At 51.0% G+C, this 21,228-nt stretch overlaps 1 protein-coding gene across 1 annotated transcript in view; it reads left to right on the top strand.

Annotated features, from left to right (window-relative positions):
* GABBR2 (gamma-aminobutyric acid type B receptor subunit 2) overlaps positions 1-21,228 on the top strand; it is a 343,152-nt gene that overhangs the window by 98,668 nt on the left and 223,256 nt on the right. The window contains exon 2 of the mRNA XM_027616869.2: positions 8,494-8,631. Coding sequence (XP_027472670.1) covers positions 8,494-8,631 — 138 coding nt within the window. The remainder of the gene's footprint in view (positions 1-8,493; positions 8,632-21,228) is intronic.

Here is a 21,228-nt window from a genome sequence, read left to right on the forward strand (position 1 = left end):
CATCAAGTAGTCTTTTTCTCCACCCCACCCCCCCGCCCCAAGACAGTTTCATAGGTGTTTTGTTACCAAGAGATTATGTGTGATGCTTTAGTAGTTTTTACTGATAGTAAGGTCTGTGTGAAGTAGGTGCCAAATTACAAGGACTGCATTCTAAGGTTGCATTAATAGAAGTCCGTGCTCAGAATGCGGGAGGTGATCATTTCGTTCAATTTAGCCTTGTGTCTAGGCATGCTCTGAACAAACTGATAAGGAAAATACAACCAACAGAAAAATGGGCAAAGTCACTGGTCCCAAAGAAGAAACAAAACACATATAAAGATATGAAGAGATAGCTTATCCTCTTTAATCATCAGGAACAAATTGAAATGACATCAATATGTTCAAGATTGGCAAAAATTAAGGTTGGTAGGGATGTGGAGTAGTGAGTCCTCTCAAACACTGAGAGTGGGAGAGTCAATGGATAAAACCACTTTGGAAAAATGTGGGAAATCCTGTGATTTAACGATTCCATTTCCAGGTTTAGATGCTAGGGGAGCTCTGCACGTTTGTGCCAGGGGACACATACAGAAATTTTCAACCGTCTTCTTTACAACAGCAACCAAACAAAATACTGGTAACAATCCAAGTGTCCACCAGCGGGGCAAGGAACAAATAAACCATGGCATATTCCTGCTCTGGAATACTACACAGCCCTGAAAATGAATGAACTGCCATGTTCAGCGACAAACATCTCACCAACAACACAAAGCCATAAAGAGGTTTTCAGTTCAAGTTTCAGGCAAAATATACAGCATGATTCTACATGTATATACGTTCAAAAACAAGTAAAATTACATGATATAGTGTTTAGGAAACATAGACATGTAATAAAACAATAAAGAAAAGCAAGGAAGGGGCGCCTGGGCGGCTCAGTCGGTTGAGCGTCTGCCTTCGGCTCAGGTCATGATCCCAGGGTCCTGGGACCGATCCCCACATCGGGCTCCCTGCTCAGTGGGGAGCCTGCTTCTCCTTCTCCCTCTCCCCCTGCTTGTGCTCTCTCTCTCTCTCAAATAAATAAATAAAATCTTAAAAAAGAAAAGCAAGGAAGGATAAATTCAATCTAGGGGTGCCCCCTGGGTGAAGGAGGGGGGGTCCTCAGGGTGGGGGCCACACAGAGGCTTCCACACAAGCTGGGTGTTGGGTATACCATAGGTTCATATTACTATTTTTCATATTTTATGTAAGTTGTATGTATATGGTATATTCTTTTCTACAAATATTTCATAGTAACGTTCTTATTTAAAATAAAACGGTGCTCTGAAGTGACATTGCCTGGGATGGACTCCTTACCCTTTATGTGACCTTGGACAAATTATAACTTCTCTGGAGCTCAATTTCCTTCTTTGTAAGGGTGGAAATAATAATAGTATACCTGCCTTATAACAGTATTATAATGAATAGGGTAATTTACGTGACGTTCTTAGTACTGTGCCGAACACATAGTGAGTTCACAACGCGTGTTAGCTAGCATCCCTTTTCTATGCGGGGCAGATGGGGGTATTTGGGGGAGATGCATCCTAGAAACGTCTGTCTTCTGAAGCCTCTGGTGACCACAGATGGAAAGGGTGTGACACCATATCCTATGGGGATGATTAGAAGAGCGAAGGGTCGTTTGGCCTGAAAGCATCCTCTGCAGTCAAGTCAGGCTGCCTGAATTTAGGTGTCTGAAGGGCTCTCATGGGAACGGAAGACTGTACGAATTCTAAAATGCTCCAGAGCAGGGGTGGGCAGCCACGTTCATTTATTTATGTATTGTCTGTGGCTGCTTCCGGGCTACAAGGGGTTGACGAGTTGCAACAGACACCATTTGGTCCCCAAAACCTAAAACATTTACTGCCTGGCCCTTTACAGAAAAAGTTTGCTGACCTTTGCTCTAGGATGAGAACTTGAAAGAGAAATGCAAAAGGAGGGTGATATTTAAGACTTCATAAGAAGCAGAGCTGGCCAAGGACAACTTAGCTCCCCCGTGAAGGAGTGAGACTCCTGCCTCTGGGGAGATGTAAGCAGATGCCGACTGCTCCTGGAGCAGGGGGCATGGAGGATGGCTTTGTATCTGGGGCAGGTTGGACACATCAGTGTTCAGATTCTTCTTGAAGTCTGAAATTCTGTACGGAGTAATTCTCAGTTTCAAATTGGTCGTTATTAACTCTGACATTTCCTTGGCATTTTTACATTTTAACTCTCAGCAACATTTGCTTTTGAAATTTCTAAGTCAAAAAAAGTAGTTTAATTCTTTAAAAATGAGATTTAAATGAAAAATGGAATGTATTCCAGAGTTCTACTTTTTCATTTAAAAAAAATGGATTTGCATGGCTTTTGGGTCTATTCTCATTTATAGGTGCTGAATTTTAAGAGCCTATATGATTTCTCGGGGCAGGGAGTTTAGGGGCAGTGACTGTGAACTGCTGTAGGTGTGGAGTCGGTGGAAGGCAAAGAGGAAACATACTGGAGAGGAAAGGGGAGCGGGGGCGGGGGAAGCAACAGTTCCTGAGGGTCTACTGTGTGCCAGGGCCCATGTCCAGGTTGCAGAACTGCAGATCAGAGGCTGTGGCCCATCGATAAGCTTTGAACTACTGCATGAGAATGTGAGCGGGTGGGAGGGCTCCAGTCGGAGAGGTGGGGAAGTCGGAGAACATGATAAAGCCCATAGCTTTCTTCCAGGACACGAGAACCCCCTTATAGGGGCTCTGAGAGCAATTCATCAAAAGCCAAAGCGCTCAAAGACAACTTGCCATAAACAGTTTCTCAGAATGATAGTTTTGCCCAGTGACTGGCTCACTAAAAGCTGTCTGACAGACACCTTAAATGGGGGGAGTAGAGAAGCTTTGGCATCTCCCTGGTTCGTGCAGGGGCGGGTCTGAAGTCTGCAAGAAGAGGACGGTAATAAACAGGCATTAGGGGAGCGTCTCCCAGTGCAGCCTTTAGGAAGGACTGAAGTGTGAAATACAGGTGAAATTGACTTTCACAGGAGCCGGAAGGACGAAGCCTCATGAAATGGCGGTGTGAAATGTCTGCGAGGAGTCCCTCAGGAAACTCAAACTTAGAGAAATTCCCCCAGTGATTTGGTGAATTGATTATCGGGCAAACTGATGTGCAGTGGATTAACTTTGAGGGAGTGTGCTCAAGTGACGGGCTCATCCAGCCTCGCCAGCGGGCCACGCAGCTGCCCTTCCCTAGGCCAGAGACAAAGATCATACACGGGAAGGGACCTCTGGGGTCCTCCCCTTCCTGGTTTCCAGGCATTTTATGCTGCTAGCAATAGAATGCCCTTCTCAAATTAAGCATCACATGGAACGCTGATGCTGAAGACAGAATAGAAACAAGGAGAGCTACTGGTGGAAGCGAAGGCAAGGAGCCCAGAGGCCCCTTCGCTGGCTCTAGAACATCTCTGCCAGGTCCTAGGCCCCCGAGGGGCTGAGCCTGACAACCTCCAAGCTGGTCCAGCCACAAAGACTCAGCTTTGGTCAGCTGGAAAGTCCCTCTAATTAGGCCACTATTGGTACCAGGCAAGAAGATACAGTACCAGAAATGAGGATACGGGAGAATAGCAGCTAAAATGGGACAGATATGTCCATGTGATTTTTATTTGGTAGTCACTGTCAAAGTGTTCTCTGTAGGGGAGCTGAGGGAGTGTGCTTGGTGCCCAGAAGGTGGCTTATCCTGCCTCAGGTCCACAGTGCTGATCAGGAGGAGGCTTGGGCTTGAAGCATTATCCTGGGGGGAAATGGTCCTTTCTAGAACACTGCTAGCTTTAACATTCCCTTTGCCTGATGAGCTGAGTTCTCCAGACTATTGAGAAAGCTCTGAACTGGGAGTCGTGAAATCCCTCCCCGAATCCTGACAGGACCGTGACAAACCCCCTCCCTCCTCTAGTCCTCAGTGTGCATCTGAAAATGAAGGTATGGGGCTGGCTAGACGAGCAATGCCCACGTGTTTGGATTTCACACATCAGTAGAAGCTAAAGGAGCGCTTCAGGGAGGGGGGCCTAGAAGAGAAACTTAGGTTTAAAAAAAAAAACCACTTTATTTTGGGGACTCCTGGTGGCTCAGTCAGTTAAGCATCTGCCTTCAGCTCAGGTCGTGATTGCGGGGTCCTGGGATGTATACCTGAATCGGGCTCCCTGCTCAGCCTGCTCCTCCCTCTGCCCCTCCCCCTCTGCTCATGCTCTCTCTCTCTCTCTCTCTCTCAAATAAATAAATAAAATCTTTAAAAAAACTTTATTTGTCATATCAGGACATTAAAAACAAAACCCATCTATCATCTATAATTTTATAACAGAAAAACATTTTAACATCATACAAACCATCAAACAAAGATACAAAAAGTATCTTTATAAATTAAGGATAATTTTTAAAAGGGAATACACTTAACTTTAAGGAAAACCTCATTATATTATTCTTACTTTTCTCATTTTACTTCACCGTGTGAGTTTTCTGTTGCTGCCGTAACAGATGACCACAGATTTCGTGGTTTACGCCGCAACCACGCATCGATCGGCTCACAGCCCAGGGACCAGAAGTCTGGGCCTTGTGTGATTCTTTTGGGTCCTCTGCTAGGGACTTCACAAGGTGTCAGCTGGGCAGGGTTCTTAACTGGAGGCTCACCTGGGGAAGAGCCAGGTCTTTTTGATTGTAGGACGGAGGCCCCCATTTCCTTGACCTGTGGCCCCCTTCATCTTCAAGCTAACAGGCACACTGAATGTATCTTATGCTTGGAATCTCTGATTTCACTCCCGCTACCAGCAGGAAAGATCTCTGCTTTTCCGGGCTTGTGTGATTACATGGATCATCTGGATAATTCTTTAAGGTCAGCTGATAAGAAACCTTAATGATATCTGCAAAGGTTTTGCCTATAACATATTCATGAGAGATCAAGGGGCACAGGTCATGGGGGCCAAAATTCTGCCTTCCACACCCAGCCTGGTGAAAATGGAGTCAGAATAACATTTTGCAAATATTAGAAGTTTCTTCCAGCTCAAATACTGGTTGTCAGATGGTCTCCTGTTCTTGAATTGACATTCAGAAGTTGTGTATTTGGGAGAAGGCAGGACATCATCATTATTACAGAATCTTGCCCAGACTAGGTGCCTGGGAAATGTTTGCAAAGCAAGCAAGTATTCCTAGGTTCATTGTTGCTAATATTATTTTAATGCAACTTTGATTATAAATCTCGTGGTGCTTTATTATCATTGTCATTAGTAACAGATTAGAAAACAAGCTAAAATCCTTACAGGAATGTATTAAAATGGGAAATGATTCAGTAAATCATGGTAGAAACAATTAAAACATGACCTGCTCTGTTCTATCTGCTGCGTTCTGTGGAGGGTGGAGAGTGTTGCTTTCAGTCAAGGAACAGGGACAATTAATAGAGGGCCCCAGGAAGCAATAAGAACTTAATCTTTCTGCTTTCTCTCCCCGCTTCCTTCCCACCTTTTGTTTTCTCGCTCTCTCTTGGCAAAAAATTAGTATGGTCATTTTTTAAATTAAATTTAAATTTAAAAGTGGCATTATTTCCCAAATCTCGGCAGGCTGCCATCCAACACCCTCACTTGGCCCCTTAGCCTTCGCCCAGGGCCCTTTCCCACCATCCGGGGGTGTCCACAGCCTGGCCCCACCCCTCTCCCCGCTCGACCACCGTGCCCCCTGTGACGTGGCCACCTCTGCGCTGTCTCACCACTGGACAGTGGGCTCTCTGAGGCCAGCCGCCACTCACACTCGTGTTTCCAGCTCTGTTGGCACCCACTGTGGGTTAGTCTCTCCAATGAGGATGGAGCAGCAAGTACTAACCCACTCTGGTCCCACATTATGGTCCCTTAAGGGGAAGGGAGAGAGAGCAGAAAGGAAGAGGAAGACACAGAGTGGAGAGGAAGACAAAAATAAGGAGAGAGATGTGGACATAGAAGGAGAGGAGAGAGGGCAGATACAGGAAGACTGTCAGAGGGCTCCCTCACGCATGCGACAGATTCTTGCTGAGGCCCCTGGGTGAGCTCTGGGGGAGACGGCTGTGAAAACAGTGACAAATGTCTTTGCCTTCGGGGGCTTACGTTCTAGTTGGGAGGTCAGTCTACAGGCAACAAGAAATAGACAAGATGATTTCAGATAATTTTAAGAACAGCCTGAGGGCAATAAATAAGGTGGTATGTTAGGGCGTGACTGGGGGGTGGGGGACATTTTGTACAGGGGGACAGTGATGACTTCTCTGAGGAGGTAACAGCTATGCCGAGACCTGGATGATGAGAAGGAGTGAACCATGTCAAGAACCAAGTGAATATTGTTCCTGGCAAAGAAAACAGCAAGTGCAAAGGCCCAGAGGCAGGAAGGAAATTGCTTTCCATTTCAAGGAGCAGAAAGGAGGCTGGTGAGCTGTGCTTGGTGAGCAAGGGAGAGAGTGGAGGGAACTCAGGTCAGAGTGGGAGGCAGGTTGCACCTTGTGTCTTCTTGTATCCAGTATGACAGTGAAGGTTCAGACCCTGGTACCAAACCTGTAAATAATACAGAATAGTTACTATATAACTAGTTAGCCTACCACTTAGAGCCTTTTCTAGCTGCCCTGCCTGAGAGTCATCTGATTGGGGGAATTTAAGCCCCAGGCACCTTACAGTTCTCTACAACTGACAAGATGTGCCAGTCTGTAGTGATTTTCTTTTCTGTTCCCAAAGGTTATTTTTATTGCCTTATAGAACATTAACCAGTTTTGTATCTAATTTGGCAATCTTACCTTATTTCTTATTTTTCCATTCACTATAAAAATCCCGGTCTCTCAAGTTTCCTTTTGAATCCACTTTGTCATCCTGCAGATCCCCCTATTAATGAGCAAATAAAAGGTTGACACATACCCACTATCGATTTTCATGAGAAGTATGTTTTTAACCTTTTGAGAATTACATTCTGCTAGGAGTTGGGGCTTTAAGCGCAGGGAAAGAGGGACAGTCAGAAGGACGGGTTTATGTTTTACAAAGCACCCTCCGATGGCGGCTGGGTGGTGAGCAGGCTCACCTGGGCCCCCGGGGAAGGAGAAGCCCGGCTAGGCGCCAGTACTTCTGTACAGGGAAGAGATGACCACACGGCTTGAATGACGGGGGTGCAGGTGGAAGTGAGTCCTAACTGACTCCCGATATTTGAGGACAGTATGTCCTTGTTCATTTCCATACCCATTCCCATCGCCGGGATCTGTTTTAGGGCTCAGTTCTCCGCTCCGGGATGTGAGCGCCTGGGCAGGGGGCCGGGTCCAACTTGTATGTTACTAAGTACCCAGCCCCGCACCGAACACAGCAGTGCCTGGCAGGTGTTTGCTGAGCGAATTCGTCCCCCTAGATTCTCCTCCGCCCCCTCTTCCTTTTCTTCCTCCCCTTCTTCCTCCTCCTCTTCTTCTTTTTTTATTGTGATAAAATATGCAAAACATAAAATTTACCATTTTAACCATTTGTTAAGCGCACAAACGAGTGGCACATAGGTACATTCACACGGCTGTGCGGCCGTCATCACCATCGGTCTCCGGAATGATTCCATCCTCCCAGACTGACACTCTGTACCCATCAAACACTGACTCCCCATTCCTCTCGCCCCCAGCGCCCCCAGCAGCCACCATTCTGCTTTCTGTCTCCATGAATCTGACTCCTCTAGAGGCCTCACCTAAATGGAATCCTACAATAACTGTCCTTTTGCATCTGGCTTGTTTCACTTAGCATAATGTCATCAGGGTTCATCTGTGTTGTAGAACGTGTCAGAATTTCCTTCCTTTTTAAGGCTGAAAAATACTCCGTTGGGTGCATATGCCGCATTTTGTTTATCCCTTCATCTCTTGATGCATATTTGGGTTGTTTTCCCCTTTGGGCTATCGTGGATAGTGCTGCTGTGAACATGGGTGTGCAGATACCTCTTGGAGTCCCTGCTTCTGGTCCTTTGGACTGTCCACTCGGCAGTGGAATGCCGGGTCGCGCAGCGATCCCGGTGAACTTCCTGAGGCCCTTGTAGTACTGTTTCTTCCGGCAGCTGCACGTCGTACGTTCCCGCCAGCAACGCGCCAGCATCCCAGTTTCTCCACATCCTCGCCAACACTTACCATTTTGTGCTTTTTTTGATAATCGCCATTCTAATGGGTGTGGATTTGTCCCCTTTTGACATGTAAATGACTCCAGGAAGGGGGAGACCCCAGAGTGGGGCATGGGGGGGGCCCTTTCCTCTGTGTGCTCTGCTGGAAAGCCAGCGGTCCTGGATTGGGAGGGTGCTCAGCAGGAGGAGAGCCAGGAGTGGGGGGGGGGGTTCCAACATCACACTTGCTGAGCTTGTAGCCTGGGCTGCTGGCTGGCTTAGAGAGAGGCCTCCCAAGTTGGGGAGCTGAAACCCAGCAGGTTTCCCATGAGGAAATTTGTTTGTGTGAATCTACCTTTGGGCCCCTGTCCCTGGGGAAAGCTGTTTCTAATTCGGGCTTCTCTTTCTGTCTCTTGCTCTCCAGTGTGATAATGCAAAAGGATTGAAAGCCTTCTACGATGCAATAAAATACGGGCCAAACCACTTGATGGTGTTTGGAGGAGTCTGTCCGTCCGTTACGTCCATCATTGCAGAGTCCCTCCAAGGCTGGAATCTGGTGCAGGTAAGGTCCGGGTCTCACCTTTGGTTGGGGGACTGTCTTTGGCCACCAGTCTTTTGCAGGAATGGTTGCTTGTGCAACATGTCTCCTAAGTTGCCCGGTTCAGGCCTCCCTGACTCTTCCCTGGATGATTGGTTGCCCAGCCCCCCGCCACCCCACCTCCTGGCCTGACCCCTGGGCCTGTGCTGGCACGGCCTGCATGGTGGGTGTCTGTGAGGTAGCCCCAACATCTGCGCTGCATGTTTGGAGTCCTTCAGTGACGTCCTAGCCTGACTCTGTCACCAGCGTCCAGCCAGTCTGCCTGCCCAGTGTCCTCTGCTGTCCCTGCCACTCCCTCTGTGCCTCAGCCCCTCCCAACCACTCACCCTTCCCCAAAGGCATCTTGCACCTTCGGGCCTCTGAGCCCTGCTCTCACTGTTCCCTAATCAGATGGGCCTTTACCTACTCGCTGCCAAGCCCTCCTCCCCCACTGATGTGGTCTTGTCCACCAAGATTGCTTCCCCCCCGCCACACACAAGCCTTTGCTGGGGCTTCTGGCCAGGATTCACTCTTTAAACTGGCTAACGTCATATACCAGCCAGCCAGGGAGTGCATGGTCTGATGTAGGCGACACTCACCAGTGTCAACTGTTGTTTGGAACGGGAGAAGAAGAGCGTGGAAAGATGAGGGGTGGCCCACGCAGTTTGAGCATGTCTTTGCTTCAGCCATCCAGCCATCCAGCCATCATCCAGCCATCCAACAGATAGAATTCTGCGCCTGAGATTTCGGTGGACTCTGGGGAGACAGTGCTGACAGGACAGATAGGCGCCTACCCTTCCGTGCTAGGAGGGAGGTAGGCAGTGAGCAAGTAGGCAAGTCATCATACTAAGAGCTAACACATGTGTCATACGTATGCCAGACTTAGAACATACCAGACACCGTTCTGAGCACTTATTTGCATTGATGCAATCCTTATACCTGCTCTGTACCGTAAGCACTGTTATCATTCTCATTTTATAAATCAGAAGACCTGGGCACGCAGAGGCCTGGTGACTTGCTCAAGGACCCTCAGCACTTAGGTAACCGAGCAGGGATTTAAACTCAGGGAGTCTTGAGCTGAGACTGTGGTAGGAAACAGCCAGGATGGAAATAAGCAGGGTGATGGGACTAGTGGTGACCGCCCCAAGGCAGTCAGGAAGGGCCTCTTGGTGGAGGTGACATTTGAGCTGAGACCCAAAGCATGAGAAGGAGCTGGCTGGGTCGATGGAATAGTAGATGCAGATGGCCTGTGCTGGGAAAGAACTTGGCTCATTCAGGGAGCAGAGAATGGGGCAGTGGGGTGGGAGCGTGGTCAGTGGGGAGCCGGGGTGAGAATGAGGAGGCCACCGGAGCCTGACCACAGCAGGATCTGGTTTCCCTGCACTCCTGTTGACTGAGGAGCTCGCATGAGGTGCTGGGGGTAGAGCCCCGACCTCACAGCTCAGAGGGAGGCCAGAGCTACCCGTGACTGAGGTATGAGGAGGAAGGGTGTGAGGTCCCGGGGGGGGGCCATGCACTCAGCCCAGGGGCAAGGAAGGCTTCCCAGAGGAGCAACGTGGGGCTGGCTGGGAAGGAGGAGAGGATGTTGGACAGCTGGAGCTGTGCAGGAGAGCATTGCTGGCAGAGGAAACGGGGTGCTTAGGAGCGGGAGGTGGGGGAGTGCGTGGGCCTGGGGAGCAGTGAGTCGTTCACTGTGGCCTGAGCAGGCCACGCTGAATGTGGGCGGATGGAGCAGGAGATGAGGCCCGAAGAGCAGCTTGGCATGCTATGGTGCAAACCTAACCACGTGCCTGCAACCCAGCGCCGCTCACCTGGCTTCGAGCCCTGTGGCGCCTGCAAATAGCCGTGAGACCTTGGTCGGGTCACTCTCGCTGTGTTTGAGATTCCTTTCCTGAATACTGAAGAGCTTGCTCCACTCCCTAGGCAGCAGGGCCAGGCATTTCCCTGTACAGGGATTCCCCTGTAGAATCAGGGGCAGGAGAGGACTGATCTCGTAGGACGGCTGCATGGATTCAGGGATGAAATTGTGATTAGAGCCGGGCCTGGCCCATCCTAAGCACTAAGTGTTCCTCCTTGTATTGTCACCCCTGCCCTGCCTCCTACTGCTTCCTGAGTTGAATGCCTCGAGTCCTCAGCATTCTGGGTCTTTCTTGCCACATTGTCCCTCCCCACCCCCGAAATGCCCCCTTCTCCCCATGTCTAGTGTGTCACCCATCTTTGGAGACCCAGCTTAAATGCTACCTCTTCCAAGAAGACTTTCTTGACTCTACTCTCTAAGGTAGCCCCTCTAGAAATTCTTTTTCTCACTTCCCTGCATTTACTTCTAGCAGAACACGTACATAGCCCACCCGTCGTGCCCTCTGCCTGTCCCTCTCTTAGGGCTTTGCCCCTGTGGGGGCATGTTTAGCTGGGTTGTATGCTCCGTAAGGACAGAACCTGGCCCTGAGTTCCTCTTGTTTTTCCTGGTGCCTAACACTCCACAGACATTACTATACGTCTGTTGAATGATCAGAGGGGTGGAGGGGGGAAGGAAGGGATGGAGGGTAGAAAGACCTGCATGCAGACGGACATTTTGCTCAGACGTGGCGGGCCAAGTTCCCTGAAGAGTCCCCACACAGAGAGGAATCCAGGGAGCTTCCGGACCTTTTCATAGCCTCACTTGGAATGGTTTGCCCCTCAGAATTCTCTGAGGAGCTCCAGGAGCGAGCACAACACTGGGGACTTCTGGCTTGCTGGCCAGAGTGACCTGGCCTCAGCATGAGCAAGGAAGGCCTACAGCTTTGAGAAGTTGACAAGACAGGAGCCTGGGTTATGAAGTCGGGACCGTGTTAGTTATCACTGCATAACGAATCATGCCCAAATTTAGTGGCTTAAAACAACAATAATCATTATTGCATTATTTCCTTGGGTCAGAAATTCAGACCCAGAGAATGGCTTATGTCTGCACCATAATGTTTGGGGTCTAGCTGGAAGATTTGGAGACTGGCCTCTAGCATCATCTGAGGGCTTGACTGGGGCTAGAGGATCAGCCCCCCAAGCGGCTTCCTCACATGGGGGGACACATCGGTGTCTCTCCTGTAGGTCTCTCCATAAGGCTGCTAGAGTGTCCTCATAGCACGATAGCTGGCTTCCCCCGAAGCGACTCATCTAGAGACCAAGGCAGAGGTGGAAAAGTCTTTCAGGACCTTGCTTCAGAAGTTGCACACTGTCATTTATGCCTTCTTCTCTTGGTCATACAAGTTAGCTCTTATTTAGTGTGGAAGAGGACTATACAAGCTGTAGTGGGAGGTGAACATCACTGGAGCCCATCATGAAGGCTGACTACCACAAGAAGGAGGGATTCTGGGAAGGAGGCAGGATCGCAGGCTGCCCAGCAAAGGAGGCTTCATGCTGAGTCCCTTCGCTGTTTTGAAGGAGAAGGGACTGCTCCTCCTGCTCATCCTTCAAAACCCTGGATAAGTACCTCTTCCTCTGTGATGCCTTCCCTGATCCCTTCCCTTCTGTGCCTCCCATAGCTCCGGAGTAAATTAATTGCTCCTTCCTCAGTAGAGCGTGCTCTGTGAGGGCCATCTCCCACAAGCCAGTGTAAATTGGTTCTTGTGGGGAGGGGGCAAAACATCCTACTCTTTTTATGTACAAAGCACAGAGATACATACGGTACATAAGTAGATCTATAGTATCTGTGGCATTAAAATTTCATGAGCGGTGCAGGGTTAGGAAAACGTGTCTATAAGGGCTTCTCAAGAGAGTAATGGCGAAAAGAAGATTGGGCAGCGTGGTTCTACGTCATGTCTGTTGCATATGATATTTTGTTATTAAAGGAATTACATTTTGTGGGAGATGGTTTATTTTATTTCCACGTGTTCCCTGCTAGAATATAAGCTTCTTGGGGGGCAAGGGGCCCCCATTTTCTTTGTCCCCCAGTTCCCAGGGCCTGGCACCCAGCAGGTCCTCACTGAGCGCTGAACTGAGCTAAGTGCAGGGCGCAGGCTGTGGAGCCTGAAAACCCTCCGTGGCAACAATTTCCCCCCAGCGTGGACGTGACCGTGGGGAGGTGGAGGGCGCGGGAGGGAATGCAGATTCTCGGTCCCCACTGCAACAGGATCACCCTGCATTGCTGCAGACAAGCACGGCCCACCACTGCCCTAGACATCTGCTGTCGGACTGCATAAGGTCAGGGGCTCCAACTGCACACTGATGGGGGCGCCAAGGGGCAGGGGACTGGGTGGTGCCTGGCAGTTTGGAGAGCTCTGGGGACCTTGGAGGCAGGATCGCAGGACCAGCCCGGGAGAGCAGACTTCTCCCAGCTTGTGGAGCCAGCTGAGGAAAGTGGAGCAACAAAGACCAGGATCTTGATAGGAAGCAGCCTTGGGGCTTCTGCCTCCCTCCACGTTCTGGGAAGGCAGACTCTGGGGACCTCCCGGCCCCCTCCCCACCTCCGAGAGGCTGAGCTGTCTTTAGAGATGGTGCAGGGACTGGAGGAGTGGGCCTACATTCACTCAAGGGATTCAGTAATCCCTTAACTTATTCAAAACTGGGCTCCCAAACAGAGTTTCGCAAATGGGAAAATGCATGTAATTTGTGTAATTGAAAAGGAGCTCTGACTGCCCTTTGGGGGAACAATGCTTGCTGGACAGCCTGGAATGTGTAATCAGTTGTTTCTGTTTCCTGGTGCTACAAAAATAGGGATTCGCACGACGGAGGGGTGAAAATTTAGCCTGGTGCCAAAATCGGTTAAATTTAACTTTTGCCTTTTGCCGGGCTTCTTGATTCCTGGTCGCTGCGTCGAGAGACTAATATTGTTTAAGTCATGATGTGAGTCACTTGGCCACTGGGGAGCATCAGCTCCGCCAGCTAGATGCGAGGACCTTCTTAGAGTCCAGGCTCTGTCCCTCCCTGACCTGGTCAGACGCCGCCCTGGAGGGAGCTCAGAGCTGGGCCTCCCTGGCAGGGACCTGTCAGGACACAGGCTGGGAGGCATCTGGGAAGGGCCAGGGTCTGGCCGTGGGAGACAGCATGTTCAGACTGGAGGACATGCAGGAGTCTCTGCCTCCAGAGCTGCATGGCTCTGTGAGAGATGTTGCTGGTTCTCAATGGTGTAGGTAGGGAGATGGGGGAGCAATGGCTGAAGTTAGTGGGGAGCAGAGCTTCTACTCCCTGCAAGCAAGCCCTCATCACTGAAGGCATCCAGAATGGGGCAGGCTGCCTGGCTTGTGAACGAGGGGGTTCCCTGTTGCCTGAAGTTGCCCGAACATTCCAATCTCATCCAGGCCTGCTGCTGGGGAGATCCAATATAGAGAGTGAACATAGACCAGGTTCCAGGCTCTCAAACTATATTGTAAGGGTCACTTATGGGGGTTGGGGATGGGCTTGTGTTAATGCAAATTCCCAGGCTCCACTCAGCGGGTCCAGGCTAAGGGATTCAGCAAATGCCTCAAGGGCTGTAGACCCACTTGTCACCCCAGCTGCCATTGCAGTGCCTACAGCTCAGGCGACTTAGATGCAGTTAATTCTTGGAGTCTTGCAAGGCTGGGCACGTTCACCTCCCAGACCCTGGGTCTCTACGGCCTGGGATACCGGGGACTCCTGGTCTCCAGAACTTCGGTGTATGCTGCCCCTGTTGGGAAGAAGCAGGGCAAATATCCCAGGGGCGCCAGGACGAAGCCCACAGTCCCAAGTGTGGTCAGAGGGTGCGCTGTCACCCCGCACTGCTTCCTCATGTCCCTGGCCCCAGACAGGGTTCTCTCCACGCAGCAGGACTGTGCTCGTTCCTTCTGGTGCAGTTTGCTGCCCCTTTTCCTGTGAAGTCCCCCATTCCTTGCGCTGTGCCATCCCTACCTCCTCCACCCTCCCCCCCGCCACGGCCTGTGCCACCCTGTGCCTGGGTCCGCCTTGGCCTGGAGCTGCCTGAGGCCGGGGTCTGCTCTCATTCAGCCTCGCGCCCCCCGCTTGGCGCCGGCCCGGCTCCTGTGCTGAGTGGTACCGGGGCAATACTTGCTGACAGAGGCCTGGATGCCTGCCTTCTAGGCCTCAGTCTCCTCCCGAAAGAGGAGGGCAGATCATCAGAGCCTACCAGACCTGAAGGGCCCCAGAGCGGTTCTCTACCTGCAGCCCCTTGGTAAATGAAGGCGGAGGGAGACCCTAAACAGCCTCCAGCTCGGCCCCAGCCCACATCTCCTGTCTCTGGACCCCATGTGGTCCTTCGACTTTTATGAAGACCCCCTCAGAATCCTGTCCTCAGCTTCTGAAGTGGGTTTGCTTTTGACCCCACCTTGCGCTTTTCTCGAGCAGTTCTGCTGACCTGCCCCCAACCTAGGCTGTCCTTCTGCCTAGGGAAAAGGCAGGAGAATTTGGAGCCTAGTCGGGGGGCGGGGGGGCGGGGGGGCGGGAATGAAGGCAGGGCAGCTAAAGCCAGAGATGCCGGCAGAGCCCAGGAAAGGCACAAGAGATGCAGCGAGAGAGGGTTGACCTCCTCAGAGACCAGGACAAAACTCCTCCCTTCTTGGGAGCTAGGTGATAGCTGCCCCAGCTGGCAGACAGAAATAGTCTCACTGATGAAAATAAAGTCAGATTCCTGAAGGGATAAAGGGCTGCTCACAGGAAAACGCAAACACTATTTCGTCAAGAACCGTATCCCGCAGAGCCTGTCCTTTAAAAGGCAGCGCCGCAGATATTAAATTGTAGATGTGTTTCTGCTGGCACCTTCCCAGCCTCCCCTCGGCAGCCCATCCCGCGCCGCAGTGCTCCCTCCAGGACCAGGGGTGGGGAACGGTTCAGCTTGTGTGATGGGGCTGAATCCGTGGGGACACTCCTGCCAGGGAGTGGAGGGAAGCAGGTCATGCAGACAGGGGAATGTTGACTCTCTGTTGGTTGAAGTGTTGGCAACTACGGCCCAGAACATTTAGGACTTGATTTCTGCAAAATCTAAGTCATGCTTGGTTTTGACATTTAAAAAACCAAATCAGTGAAACCCCCCCAATCAAGCCCTTTGCTATTTACTGAATTCTGGCGTAGTTCTAAACTGTGGGTCGATGCCATTTGCATCATAGGAATAGGAATTTTGTCATCTGACTTGATTGTCACAAGTGATTATCGTATTAAAGCTGTAGGTTGCCCGAGAAATCAAAGGGTTGTTTTTGTTTGTTGTTGTTTTGTTGTTGTTGTTGTTGTTGTTACTTGGCTGTGGGTTGTGGAATTTGAGATAGATTCATCGAAGGCCAGAGCTGGTAGGGTCTTGGCAAGCATCAGATCCAGTGTCCCCATTACACAGACTGGGAAACAAAGGCCCAACATGGAGAGGACCTTGCTCTACAGTTCTCACAGTAACGGCAAAACTGGGTCCCATAGCTCACCCTCCCGCGCTCTGCAATCTCCACCAAAATATGGTTTGATTTTCTCTCTCTCAACCTTGCTTTTCTCTTATGTAAAATGGGACCGGCCTCTCGTGTTTCATGCCTTGTGAGAATCACTGAAGGCTTTCCCTTTTAAGTGAAAGCACTTCTATAGACTACAGGACAGTAGTGACCGTTGCAGTGACAGGGACTTCACCAAAAGCAGATCTCCAATTACAGCTCAGAGTTTTAAATCACCCCATTTTGCATCAACAACCAAGGTGGTTTACTCTGGCACCAGAGACCCTGAAACCAAGGCATCCTGGGCAGGATGGGGGCTCTTTAGCAAGACACTCAGCCTGTACACGGCCCCCACTTCTCAGCCCCCGGGAGTCAAAACCCACCCAGCCGGAATCCTGCCCCGGCCCAGCCCACGCACGGGGTGGCCACACCCAGGGGTGGCTGGGTGGCCAGGCCGTGGACCTGATGGAGACCATTCAGGAGGTGCGGTGTGACTGAGCACAGCGGGAAACTCCTCCTGTGGCTGCTCTCTAAGAAAGACAGCAGAGGCCAAGAATCCAGGCCCAGCTGGAGCCATTTCTTGGCGCTGGTCTCCAGAGGGGCCATTTAGTGTGTTAATAATCTATGAGATGCTTCCACCTTCTGGATTCATAAGAAAGAAAAGAAGGTGGTGCAAGAGAGGGAGAAGGGGTATTAAGCACATGCACCGTGGGCCAAGCAGAGACTATAGGTGGGCCTCCCGGATGGCGTCACTGGGTGCCTGGTGCGGGAAAGTCCAGTCCTGAGAGCGGGCTGAATGTCATGCATGTGGTCAGGAAAGGTTGGTAGCCTTTGATATGGATACAAATGGATCGGAGGAAATACAAACCCTCTCCAGGGATCCAGGTAGGACCCACTGATCCTCTGCAGGGAACGAGGGGGTCTGTTCTCATTCATGTATTCCCTCACTGACTCATGCTCACAGGTATTTATTCATTCCCTCACTCAAGCGGCAAGATGTCTGCTGTGTACTCTCCCAGGCTCTTGCAGACTGGTGTTCCTCCCGCTGCCCAACACTGCCATCCCAGGGCAGGCGGACACGGTGGAGAGGCAGTTTGGTGGAGCAGCTGGAACAGAGGTCTCGAACCCAGATGCTCTGAGTGGTCGTCCCTCCTGTGTCTCTCCTTTGCCAGAACTGGCTTGGGCAAATCAGCAGCCTCCTGGAGCATCACTGAGCATCACCTGCGGAATGGGCGAAGTCTGCCCTTCTCCAGGGACTATTGAGAGCATCCCACAGGACAGGGTCATGGAGCAGGGTAGAAGCACTCTGCAGACTGTAAAACCCTCGACAGACTAAGGTTAATATTACCGTTACTGGTGCTTTTGCCATCTGAGGCGCCGCCAGGCCCCAGCCAGGGAATTCCTTGAAGATTTATGTCTCCATTTGCCTCCAGATTCAGAGTCATGTGGATGAAATGAACTATCACAGACCATGAAGGCGATTCAGAAGAGTGAAATTAAAACAGAGAACCTGCAGGAGAGGCAAAACAAGCCCAGGGCAGCTTGAAGAGGCACAGCCACTCTTTTGGGTTGAGTTTTCACAGAAGCAGAGGCAAAGAAGGGCATGGTGCTATTGAGCGAGCACATGGCCGTTCCCAATCTATTCCTGCCAGTGAGCCAACCCATATCCTTCCTGTCCGGCTGGCAAAAGATTCAGTTCGAGGTTCTGACCCCCATTTTTAATTCAAGACCATGGTGTCTAAAGTAATATCGGTTCCCGGCGTGTAAGCCCAATGGCCGCATTGCTGATGCGTCTTTCTCTGCCTCGACCCCTTTCTGGAAATATGCAGGGTGTAAATAATTCATTCTAAATAAATAAATCACTCACACTACTTACGGGACAGCTGATGCTGCTAGTAAGCAGCGCAACCGCAGATTACATGGGGTTGAGTCGGGAATTACAAGCTGAGACTGGGAAGACCCAGAGAGGGAACCAGGCAAGTAACTCCCTCCAGGAGGACAGACATGTCAGACGGTGTGACAGCAACCTCAGAAGGTGAGAGGGTGGAGATAATGTGGAAAGAATCGCGGAGCAGGAGCGTCTCAGGCCCACGGGGCCAAGTTGGTCGGCCTGGCCAGGCTCTGTCGTACTTCTGGGAGCCCGGGCCTCGGGCACGTCAGCTTCCGGTGGCTCTGAGGCACAGCGGGCGGGAGGCCCTGCCGGAGGGGGGCGAGCCACCCTCGGGTGGACGCTGGGCCATGCCTGGTGGGCATGCTGAGAGGGGATCAGGGCACCAGATGAGGGGGTTGGACTCTGCACTGTTGCCCACGTGTACCTGGCTGAAGGACTCCTGGGGGAAGGGGGAGGAGTGGGGACAGGGCAACGGGCTTGCTAATTAAGAATCAGATTCCCAGGTCCACTGATCACATCCTAGGGAGGACGCCTGAGAAGCTGATTTTTAACACGCGCCTTGGATAGTTCTGATCATCAGGGGACTTGGGGAAATACTGGCCTAGAGATGCTCTAAAGCCGTTACGGCCCAAGGACCAGCAGCGGCACCTGGGAGCGTGTCAGAAGAGCAGACTCCTAGGTCCCACCCCAGACCTACTGACCTTGAATCTGAATTTTGACAAGATCCTAGATGATTCTTGCTGATTTAAGGTGCCTGGGGCCTCTGAAAGCAGGCGTGTCAGCTGAGGCAGAAGGGTTTGAAGGGTAGGTATTGAGACCCTGGAGGGGACATAAGGGAAATACCTACAACTGAGCCCCCGAATCTACTTGCAGAATGTCAGGGGCAAAAGCAGGTGCAATCAGTATTTCGCCACCTTTGGACGTGCCTGCAGTCAGCATCACGGACCTCAAGAACTCTTGTCAAACTGTGGTGTGGACAGAGCGTGTCCTGCTTGAGCCTCGGTCTGACACACCAACCTGAGAGTCCTTTCAGCCAGCAAGGCCCTTGACCCCATAGTGGCCAGGAGCACACAGAGGGGACCTGAGGCTCCCAGTAAGGAGCAGTGGAAAGGGCACGGGGTCAGGGTGAGGGGACCTGGCTTCCCATCCTGGCACTGCCATCTCCCAGCTGAGTGGCCTTGCACAAACCATTTCCTCAGCACCCTCATCCGTAATAGTTCTGCTTTCCTCCTAGGACTGTGCTGATGCTTGTGTGAGGTGGACCCTGGGGGGCTTGGTGGCTGCTGGGCAGGTGCTCTGGGACAAAAGCACAGGGTTTGTGTCATGGCATGGCACCGACTGCCCTTTGTTCATCCCATTCCGTAAGATTGTAGCCCAGAAGCCCAGAGGGGCTAATGTGCTTGGTCAACTTGTAATAAGGACCACCTCTTGGGCTTGGAGTCACATGGGCTGGGGCTCACATCCAGGCTCTGGCACTTACTAGTTGGTGACCCAGGGCAGGTCACTTAGCCTATACCAGTCTTGGTTCCTCATCTGTGACATGGCAATGGAATGGCAAACCCTGGGCTGGTTATGGGATGAGATGAGACACTCAGGGTTCCTGGTACCATGCCGTGCACTCCACCTCCCTCCTCTTCAAGGACCAAGGTGGCCTTCTGGTCTACCTTCCAGGAAAAGGTGGGGTCCTGGGATCTGGGATCAGCTCTCTGGGACTAGCTGTGTGGCTTCTGTACATCCCTTGCCCTCTCTGGGCCTCCTACTATAAAGGAAAAGAGTTGGGCCAGCTGATGATGTCGTGTCATTATTCCCGAAACCTTGTAGCTCAAAGTCACCAGTACCTGCCTTAAACCTCTTGTCTTCCCTCTTGTGCCTTGCATGTAATTCCCTCCTCTAGGGGCTCCTGGGTTGGGCCTGGGGTCCCGGGGTTCTGGAATTGAGCCCCGTCTTGGGCTCCATGCTCAGCAGAGAGTCTGCTTTTCCCTCTCCCTCTGCCCCTACCCCTGTGTGTGTTTTCTCTCTCTCTCTCAAGTAAATAAAATCTTTAAAAAAAAAATAGAATGAGGAAAATAAGATGCAAAGATCAGAGACTTGCCCTGCTTCCTGCTGTGAATAGACCTGAGGCTGTGGGAGTGGGATCTCTGGAGGCCACATAGGCTCCCTCTGTGTTCCCTGGGATCCGCCCCGCCCCGCCCCCCCCCCCCCCCCCACCTGGGTGAGAAGGCTCCTGCCTGGCAGCAAATGACCACCCAGGCTGGCTGGAACTCAGTGCAGACCTGTGTTCTCCCTGTAAATCCTTCAGCTTTCTCTCTCTCTCTCTCTCTCTCTCTCACACACACACACCACTTTTAAACCTATTCCTTGTCCAGTAACTTGTGTATAAAAAATAAATGGTTCCTTTGAACTCAAAAACTAGATGACTGGTTGTTGGTGAAGATCAGTAACTATGCTAAGTATTTCAAGCATATAGTACTTAGAGTTCTACTCTGGTTGGTTTTATAATGAATGGGTTGCTTTTTTTTTTTTTTTTAATAGAACCTGGCCTACTTTAGTGTTGAATTATACAGAAGACTTTCGCTTTGGCTCTGTTTACCAAGAAAATTAAATAATTTATTATTTCCCTGATGCAGAGATTGAGCTTTATAAAGTGGGAAGCACTCAACCTGAGACAATCCCGGGTTAGGTGATTATTGAGACGTTATGCCCAGATGCCGACACAAGCATAGTGTTCTCAGATTTTCCCCAGGTTCCCACACGAGCTGCCATATAGCACTGTCCTGGTTACTTCTGAGATGGAATGTTGGCTTTGCATGTACTGGGAATGGCACCCTTGTTCATTCCGAGTGTCTTCTGAAACTCCAGGCCTGTTGCTAGAGTCATGGGGACATGGACCAGCCCTGGTCCAGCCCAGCAGCCCCCACTAGCAAAAAGGGATCTCTCCTGAATTCCCAGGTTGATCACCACTTCTTTGGGAAGCCTTTCCAGCCAGATCACGGCCTCCAGTGGACACATCTGTAACACCTATCTCCCTGCCTTGTCATCGAAGGTTCAATTTTCTGTTCAGCGTAGAGCTTACTTGGTAATTGTCAATCCCCTCCGTCAGGGGCAGCTTGGGGGGTGGGGGGGTGTGACCGCATCTCCCTTGTTGGCAGTTGGAACTCCAGAGCCCAACATATGGCCTGGAATCTAGGAGAACCTCCAGGAATCTTTGCTTTTGTTCGGTTTGGGGGTTCTGTCTTTCCGTCTCTCCTTTTTATGCAAGTAGCATTATGAATTCATGGATCTTTAAAAAATATATTAAATGGGCTGTATTCCAGTCAGTCCCAGACGTTATTTTTTAAC

This window comes from Zalophus californianus, chromosome 13 (assembly GCF_009762305.2).
Source record: "Zalophus californianus isolate mZalCal1 chromosome 13, mZalCal1.pri.v2, whole genome shotgun sequence".
Classification (NCBI taxonomy): Eukaryota; Metazoa; Chordata; class Mammalia; order Carnivora; family Otariidae; genus Zalophus; species Zalophus californianus.